Source organism: Orycteropus afer, unplaced genomic scaffold, assembly GCF_000298275.1.
Source record: "Orycteropus afer afer isolate SDZICR_OR568_19922 unplaced genomic scaffold, OryAfe1.0 scaffold00414, whole genome shotgun sequence".
In the NCBI taxonomy this organism is placed as follows: domain Eukaryota; kingdom Metazoa; phylum Chordata; class Mammalia; order Tubulidentata; family Orycteropodidae; genus Orycteropus; species Orycteropus afer.
Window position 1 is genome coordinate 1,929,830 of NW_006922001.1, and position 9,901 is coordinate 1,939,730.

Genomic DNA, 9,901 nt, shown 5'->3' on the forward strand with positions numbered 1-9,901 from the left:
AAGGAAGGTTGGGCAATCCTACTTCTGTAGTGATACTGCCTCGGAAACCCAAGGAGGGGTCGCTATGAGTTGGGGCCGACTCAACAGCAAACAACAACAACAACAACAAAGGATTTTCTGGAAGATATTTGCATCTATGTTCATAAGGTATATGTAGTTTTGCTTTTTAAGGATGTCTTTGCCTGATTTTAGTATCAGGGTTATACTTGTTTCATAGAAGGAACTTGAGAATATGTCATCCTTTTCAATGTTCTGGAACAGCATGAGTAGCATAGGTGTCAGATCTATTCCAAACATTTAATGGAATTCTTCAGGGAAGCCCTTTGGGCCAGGGCTACTTCGTGTGTGGAGTTAGGGAGTAATTTTTTTTTTTTTTTTAAGACTTGCTCAATTTCTTCCTTTTTTATGGGTCTGGTCAAATTTTTTACCTCAGCCTGTGCTAGTTTAGGAAGGTCTTTAGTTTCTAGAAATTTGTCTGTTTCATCCAGGTTTTTAATTTGTTGGAGAACATTACTTCTTAATAATTTTATCTCAGTTGGTCCTGTTGTGATGTTGCCCATTTCTTTTACTATTCATGTAATACTATTCATCTTCTGTCTTTACTTTAAAAAAAAAAAAAATTGACGGTGGTTTCTCAAGTTTGTTATGCTTTTCAAAGAACCAGAACCAGCTTCTGGCCATGTTGATTTTTTTCTATTTTTATTTTTTCTGTTTTCTGATTCACTTATTTCTGCTCTGATCTTTATTATAATTTCATTTTTTTTCCTAGAGACTCTAGGCTTCTTTTGTTGTTCTTTTTCTAATTGTTGGCATTGTTTGAATAATGCATTGTTATTGGTTTTTCTCTTCTTTTTTGCTGTGTGCATTAATTTCTGTAAATTGTCCTGTAAGTACTGTTTTCATATGTTATGTTCTTGTTCTTGTTTGTTTCTAGGAATTTTTTATTGTTTTATATTTTACACTTTATTTCTTCTGTTATCCAGTGGTTCTTCGGCAGTGTGTTATTAATTGTTCATGTATTTGATGTTTGAGGGCAATCTACTTCTGTAGAGATACCACCTTGGAAACCCAAGGAGAGTTTGCTATGAGTTGGGATTGACTGGAGAGCAGTTTTTGTTTGTTTGTTTGTTTACTGTGGTTGATTTCTAAGTTTATAGCATTGTGGTACAAGAAGTTGCTTTGTAATACTTTGATGTTTTTAAATTTTCTGAGGCTTGATTTGTGGCCTATCAAATGATCTATTCTGGAGAATTATTCACGTACACTGGAAAAGGATGTTTGTTGTGTTTTTGTAGGGTACATTGTTATATATATGTCTATGAGGTCAAGTTGGTTGATTACAGTGTTGAGATCTCTGGTATCTTTGTTGAGTTTTTTACTAATTGTTCTTTTCTTCATCAAAAGTGTTGTGTTAAGTCTCCTGCTACTAGTGTAGTATTTTCTATTTCTCCTTTCCATTCAGTGAATGTTTCCTAGATGTATTTTGGAGCTTTTTCATTGGGTGCATAGATATTTATTATAATTATGTCCTCTTGATCTATTGACCCTTTTTTTTTCCACTATATAATGCCCTTCTTTGTCTCTTATCCTGGATATTGCCAGGAAGTCTATTTTATCAGAAACTAATTTTTCCATCCTGCTCTTTTTTGGTTGCCATAGCTTGATATACATTTTTGTCCAATCCTTGATTTTTAATTTATGTTTTCTTTTTGGGTCTAAGATGAGTCTCTAGTAGACAAGATATGCATGGGTCTTGTTTTCTTATCCAATCTACCAATCTCTATCTCTTGACTGGTACATTTAATCTAGTCACATAAAGGTATTGCTATCATTTTTTTTTTTTTTTTAATTGTTGTTGTTGTTGCGGTGGTGGTGGTGCTGATGGATTCTTTGTCCCAAATACTTTTCTGTGCTGTGTTCATCTTGTCATCAAATTTCTTTCCCTTTCTTCATTATTGTTGCCTTTGTGTTTACTAAGTCCTTGTGATTTTCTTCTTTCTTATTTTGGTTAAAATTTTGTTAATTTTTTTTGTGGTTATCCTGGAGTAAATTCTTATATCCCTCAGTTTGGAGCAGTCTGTTCTATACTGACATCATCCTTGCTTCCTTCCCATATGGACATTTTGTAACTATACCATTTATTCCATCTATCTGCTTTGAAGTTGGTATCATTTACAGATTTACTCTTCTGGCTCTCTATTTTCCATTTTGTATTCCTATTTTAGATTTGAGAATTCTTTTCTTGGGTTATTTTCTGGCTGATATTGTCACATGTCTTAATCTTAAATTGTCTTCTGTTGCTGGTTTTCTGTTGGAAGGACTTCCTTTAGCATTTCTAATATAGCTGGTCTGTTTTTTTTTTTTTTTTTTTTTTTTTACAAATTTCCTTTCTCTTGGTATGTCCTAATTTCACCATCATATTTGAGTGTCAGTTTGCTGGATATTTAATTCTTGGTTGGCATTTTTTTTTTTCCTTCACAATTTTGTATATATCATCCCATTGCATACTTGCCTGCATGATTTCTGCTGAGAAATCAGAGTTTAGTCTTGTTGATTGTCCTTTGGATATAACATTTCATTTCTCCTGAGCTGTTCCCAAGGTTCTTTGAGCTGTTCCCAAGGTTCTTTCTTTGTCTTTGGTTTTGGAAAGTTTGATTATGATATATGTCGGTTACTTTCTCTTACAGTTTAATTCTGTATGGGGTCCATTGAGCTTCATATATGGAGGTGTTTTCTTTCATCTTTCATGATACTGGGGAAGTTTTCTGCTAATAAGTTTTCAAACAATTTTCTTTGTGATATTTCTTGCCTCATCTTGTTCTATAATACCAATCAGGCACATTTTATTTCTTTAGATATCATCTTATATAACTCTTAGGTTTTCTTCATTTCTCTTCATTCTCTTTTCAAATTCTTCCTCATAAACATGATGCCAAGGGAGTTTTATTCTATCTGGGGTATGCGTTATTCAGCCAGTTCAATTCTACTCTTTTGTCCTTTCAGTGTGTTATCTATCTCTGTAATTTTAGTGTTCACCTTCTGGATATCTAAATGATGTTTTTGTATGATTTCTTATTGTCTATTTATTTTGTCTTATATAATTTTCCTGAGTTCTCCAAGGGTACTGTCTGTGTTTCTTTGCTTCTGTTTATGGTTTCCTTGAGCTCTTGGAAGGTGATAGAAAGATAGCTAGCTAGCTAGATAGATAGATAATATATAGACTTGTATTCTTTTGAATTCCTTATCAGGTATGTCTATTGTTTGTTCTTTGGGGAGATTTTCTAGGTCTTTATTTTTGTCACTTGTTTCCTTGATCTTGTCCTGTTTCTTTCTTTGAATTGAAGTTGCCTTTTGTCCCCAAGATATTTTGAAGTTGTTTTTATCTGTTGTTTTATGTTGCTATGTTTCACCTTATATTTTTGTTTTGCTTAGTTTTGTTATAATTGAATGAATGAGACAGGTGTGCCTCTTTGTTGCTAACTCAGCAGCACTCCAGCACTCCACAGATGTCTCCGGATTGTTGGAATAATTAGTGTGGATGTGGGTATAGGGTTATGTCTGACATGAAGAAGAGCTACAGTTGGAATGAGAAGATGTTGTCCACTCTTATTGATTAAGTGATTTCCAACTGATAGTGGTGCTTGTCTGCTGGGTGAGGTGGTCAGTGCTATACTTATGGATGACTGGTGGAGAATTAATTTCTTCCTATTTGAGTTCCTCCCAATATATCTATATTATGTTGTCATTGTTGTATGGATTCTGCAAATTTCCCCCCCACTCTTTGTCAGGGTTTGATACCTCTATTTAAAATGTCCAGCTTCTTCTTTCTCCTCAGTCACCAATCTCACACTGTTTCTTTTTCTAGTTAGCTTTCTATCTAATTCCTTATATTTTCATTTGAAGCTGGCACTACAAGATCGTTATTTGTATCTGTTCCGTTATTTGTATTTGTTTTTTTCCAGGTATATGTTATACAGGGATTGGGAGGAGTGTGTTAGCAGGACACCATTTTGTGTCTGCCTCTTATCTTTGCTTTTTAACACTTTCAAGGAGTATTTTGAAGCAAATATGCACAATGTAATACATTATTTGATTTCTTGACTGTTTTTTTTTTCTATGGATGTTGATTGCAGATTCAAGTAAAATGAAATCTTTTACAACTCCAGTCTTTTCTCCATTTATCATTATGGTACTTATTGGTATAGTTGTGAAGATATTTTTTCTTTATGTTGAGATGTAATCTAAACTGAAAACTGTATTTTTTGATCTGTACCAGTAAGTGCTTTATGTCTTCTTTCCTTTTAGCAAGCAATTGTCTTCTGCAATTGCAGGTTTTTAATGTGCCTTCCTCCTATCCTGATGCCATTTTCTTCTTCATAAAGTACAGCTTCTTGGATTATTTGCTTACCACATTTATAGTTTAAGAATGATGAAAGGATGCAAACCTGATGTGTACTGTTTCTGACTTTAAACCATGAAGTATCTCCTTATTCTATATGAACAACTGCTTCTTACTCTATGTATAGGTTTTGTGTGAGTACAAATAAACTAAAACTAAATTCACAGCCATTGAGTGGATTCTAACTCATAAATAAGTGTTCTGGGATCCTCATTCTTTGTTATGGTATCCACACAATAGAATCCCTTTTCAGAGTTCATAAAACACAGGTAAACATCTTTCTGATATTCCTTGATTTCAACCGTGATCCATCTGATATCAGCAATAATATCCCTCATTCAAGGTTCTCTTCTGAATCCCACTTGAATTTCTGGCACTTTCCTGTTGATTTACTGCTACAACTGTTTTTGAGTTATCTTCAGCAAAATGTTACTTGCATGAGATATGAATGCTATCATTGAAAAAAAAAAAGAAAATCTCACTGCCATCAAGTCAATACTGACTCATAGGAACTCTCCTTGTGTTTCCAAGGAAGTAGACACCCTCATCTTACTTCCATGGAATAACTGATTTGTTTGAACCATTGATCCTTCAGTTAGCAGCCAAATTCCTTAACCACTACACTACCAGAATGCTACCATGGCTAACCTAAAACCCAGAATATTATTGAGAAATTTTGTATAATCAGTCATAAATATAAGCATTCTTAGAACATTTTGAAATTACAGTAGTTTATGGGAGCTATTTACAGTTTTAAAAATGAGCCCTTCAGAAATTATTGTTTCAGTGTTGAACTCTGAGACATATAGTAGAATATGATTAAGTATTTGTGAAAGAGGAAAATTACATAACCTAGGAAAACACTAGGAGCTCTGGTAGCATAGTGCCTAAGGCACTTGACTGCTAACCACAAGGTTGGAGGTTCAAACCCACCATCCACTCCTCGGAAGGAAGATGGGGCAATCTACTTCTGTAGTGATACTGCCTCAAAACCCAAGGAGGGGTCACAATGAGTCAGGTCCAACTTGACGGCACATAACAACAACAATAGGAAAACACTATTTCTAGGTAAGATTATATAAGATTTATTTATCTACTCTGAATTCTTGGCAAAAATAATAAAATTTCCTAAGTACTTTAAAAGAAGCTCTGGTGGCATAGTGCCTAAGGCATTTGGCTGTTAACCAGAAGGCTCATGATTCAAACCAACCAGCTACTCCTAGGAAGACTGGGCAATCTACTTCTGTAAAGATACCGCCTCTGGAACCCGAGGGGTTCTTATGAGTTGGAACCAACTCGACGGTTGTTAGTTGTTTCATTTTATTTATTTATTTATTTTAAGTACTTTAAAGATTTGGCACATTCACCTGCAGATAGAAAAATTGAACATCATTAATTGTCCTAGAATAAGTCATAAAACGTGTTTGTGTTAGAATTTATGGCTTACCTTTTAAGATAGAAATTTGTTGTTGTTGTTGTTGTGTGCCGTCGAGTCGCACCTGACTCATAGCGACCCCTCCTTGGGTTCCCAAGGCAGTATCACTATGGAAGTAGATTCCCCATCTTCCTTTCGAGGAGTGGCTGGTGGGTTTGAACCGCCAGCCTTCTGGTTAGCAGTCAACTGCCTTAGCCATTATGCTACCAGAGCTCCCAAGATAGAAATTTAGGTATGCTTAAAACTATGATAATTTTATATTTTCAAACATATTAAATGAGGAGTGGTAAAATTACTTTAAAATAAGAGAATATTTGTAGGTTGTATATTTTAGGTTGTTTTTATGGCAGTTTAGAAAGAAGCAAGAATTCTGTTTTGACAAGTCAAACTAGAAAGAATTGGTAATACAATACAAATTAAAATACTTATGATTACAAAACATACAGTACTTTATAGTTTATTAATATTTTCACATGTTTTAAATATTTTTCTACTCAAGTTTTCAGAGACCGAGACAGAAAAAAGTGTAAAAAAGAACCTTTTTATATTTTAGCACATGATTTCAATACTTCTGCTAAAGGCTTAGCATGCCATGCTGCCTTGAGTTGTAAACTTCCAAGGAAAAGGAATATGGCTTGCATTTCTTTTTCGCCTTCATATCATCTTGAAGTTCAATTATAACCCTATTCCAATATTATTAGAATTTATAGATTGATAAGTGAGTGTAACTTTCTGGTTTAAAATTTTATTCACATTCTGGAAAAAATAAAATAAAATACATATTCTTCCCAGTAGATTAAAAATAAAAAAAGAAAGAAAAAGAACTTAAGAAAAAAAAAAAAGAAAAAGTGATGCTGTGTTTCTACTTATGGGAGAAAAATAATCCCTGAAATATATAGAAAATGAAAGTGTATAGTTTTCAGCCAAGCTCTTTTGAATAAACACTTTATTGCTGAAAGCAAGCAAACAAACAAAAACTCTTTAACCATTAACTATCCTTAATTAGTCCTTTAACATCTATCAGAAATTCAATATACATAAAAAGATTTTCAGGGGGAAAAAATAGGTTTGACCTAGAATTCTTACAAAAATGTAAGGAAGAAAAAAGTTCAAACAGGGACTTTTTTGTATCTGTTTCACTTTTGAAAACAATATTTCCTGTTTTTTTTTTCCCCCATCTCCATTCACTTCTTACTCAGTCCCAATCTCAGAGAAGTGAAAATATAAAAAGTTATTAAAATTGAAAAAAAACAAAGATTTTACTTACTTCTATTTTTCACTTAATTCTCCCTATTTAAACTTACTGAAATGAATTAACATTCTCCAATGAAGTACTTGTCCCTTATGTGAAGCCTTAAAAATGATTAGAAATCTAGCATAAGTCTTATCCAGTAGTATGTGTCACATTGTCATCTTGCTCTATGAAGGGCACAAAGTTTGATTGGCCCCAAAAGAGATTTATGAGGGAAACAAGCACACAAATAAAAATACTGTAATATATTCCTTAAAATGATTAATCTCCAGCAAATATTTGTTTTAAAAATTTTGCAAAGTGATTTCTGCCAAAGACAAGAAAGGTGAATGGGTAGAGAATAATCATCAAGAATACAATTTAAGATTCTATGTTAGTAAGAAACTTAAGAAGGAGTTGAGTTTTTTGTTTTTGTTTTAAAAAACATCAGGTTTGGAATAAAGGATTGTCTATTGATGTCTTGCTCATTTTCTGTTCTATCATTCTGAATTTTTCTGTTATTAGTAATTTGTGTGTTGACTTTTTTTTTTTTTTTTTAATTTACATGTGCATTCCAAGGACCAAGAGACCAGCTATACAATTATCAAATCAAAAGAGACCGCTATCACTGCAGAGGGCCTGAAACCAGCTTCAGTATATGTCTTCCAAATTCGAGCACGCACAGCAGCAGGCTATGGTATCTTCAGTCGAAGATTTGAGTTTGAAACCATCCCAGTGTGTAAGTCATTTTAATTACTGTCAACTCATGTCTCTGTAATGGTTAGGAGAAAAGAGTCAGTGGATCAATACCCTCCCAGGGCATTCTGTCATTCTCACTTTCACTCTCTTCCTCCCAGGCATGACCCCTTCAGGTAGGAAGGATGTGTCGTGCTCTTATGGTAGGTTGGCAGGTTAACACATCTGTCCCTGCTTCCTCAGCACATTTAGTCCACTGGGAAAGGAAACATCATAAAATCCTTAAGAAATGTTATTAAATAAATAATTCTATAAATAAATAAATAATTCTATAAACCTCATTTTATAGATTTTTGTCCCCACTACCACCATACTTAATTGAATTATTGTCATTTACTTTTCACTTGTTGTCTTATACTATGCTTCTAGGCTTAGTTTTTCTATGAAAATAGCATAGGAGATTTCTTTAGTAAAGAGTTTGGCAAGAAAATGGTTTTCATTGGAAGCAATCTGATTTAAAAAAAAAAAAAAAAAAAAACTGGCAGTATTTTCCTTTGACCTGGCAACATTTCTGTAACATATTTTGTATATTTTTCTTTTTTATTAAAACAACATTAAAATTTTTCCTCTTTAAGTTCAAATAAATATTTAGAACACTTACTTGTCCCAAGGTAAATGCATTAAATGATAAAAACAAAACCAAAAAAAAAAGAGCTCAGGTGGCATAGTGCCTAAGGCATTTGACTGCTAACCAGAAGGTTGGTGGTTCAAACCACCAGCCACTCCAGGGAAGGAAGACTGGGCAATCTATTTCTCTAAAGATTTACCACCTCAGAAACCCAAAGGGGGTCACTCTCACTCTAAAAATGCCACTGCTGTTGCATCAGTGCCAACTCACAGAGATCCCTCCTTGGGTTTCTGAGGCAGTATCTCCAGGGAAGTAGATTTCCTAGTCTTCCTTCCTGGAGGAGTGGCTTTGAACTGCTAGACTTCTGGCTAGCAGTCTAATGCCTTAGGCACTATGCTACCAGATCTCCTGCTAGAAGTCCTTAATTACTTGCCTTATTCGTAGATGAAAAAAAATGACACTACTATTGTTTTGTTAAGATGAAAATGGCACACAGGAGTATTGTGAAATATACAGCCTTTTAAAAGTCAAGTTATATAAGAATTAGTGATTTAAAATGAGGAAATAAAATGAATATTTCTTTCTTTTGAAAATCAACAAAATGATGTTTTGCTATCTGATTTACTCCATAATGACTGAAAGAATTATTAAATTAAAATCTCAATAAAGCTGTATAAAATTGTTCTTTAGGAAAACAATAGTGTTTAAATAATGATTAACTGAAATATTCATAAAAATAAATTTTATAAGTTGAAAAAGTATCTTTCTAATGTTATTGCATTTAATCTTGCATGGAAAAGGTTGCTCATTGTAAGAATTATAAAGTATTTTTTATCTCTGACATGACAAAATCGAGGACTGAGATTTAATTGAAACTCCTGAAATGTCAATCTCTAATACTTTTCAGAAAAATTCCTTAACAGACTTGATAAAATTATGTATTTTTTTGGGAATATTCCTATAATATTTTCATTAAATTATCAGAGAGAATTATATATTCTTTCATTTCTTACCTTTAATCCTAAATGAGACCTATGACAAAACTCTTACTATATAAACTGGCCACCCTAATATGTTTTGATTGTATTTGAGTATCATTAGTAATGCATACTGCTAATGTGGTCTACCAACTCTGGGAACAGACTCATACAATAATATTATAAAATATGTTTTTGTGTGTTGGTAATTGTACAAATGAAAAATACAAGAAATTACTCCATTTTAACGTGTTTCCATGTTTATCAATTAGTTTATTTTCAGAATTCTCAATATAATTTCTATGGGTTTTTTTTGTTGTTGTTGTTAGATAGTCGTTTCTGGACATGCCAGAATTTTTCACTCAGATCATGGAGAAGACTGATATACAGTCATTTTTGCAATTATATAATTAATTATATAATTGTATTAATAATTATACTTTCAAAAGTCTCACCTAGACTGTCTGCTTTTTAACTTTTCATTCATAATTTCCACAAGGAAAGAAATACCACACACTATTTTTACTACAAAAGC

General features: G+C 33.1%; 1 protein-coding gene across 1 annotated transcript in view; it reads left to right on the forward strand.

The window, feature by feature from the left end:
• The window catches only part of EPHA5 (EPH receptor A5), a 617,348-nt gene that overhangs the window by 456,446 nt on the left and 151,001 nt on the right, over positions 1-9,901 (forward strand). Inside the window, exon 7 of the mRNA XM_007953798.2 lies at positions 7,645-7,804. Within this exon, the coding sequence (XP_007951989.1) occupies positions 7,645-7,804 (160 nt within the window). The remainder of the gene's footprint in view (positions 1-7,644; positions 7,805-9,901) is intronic.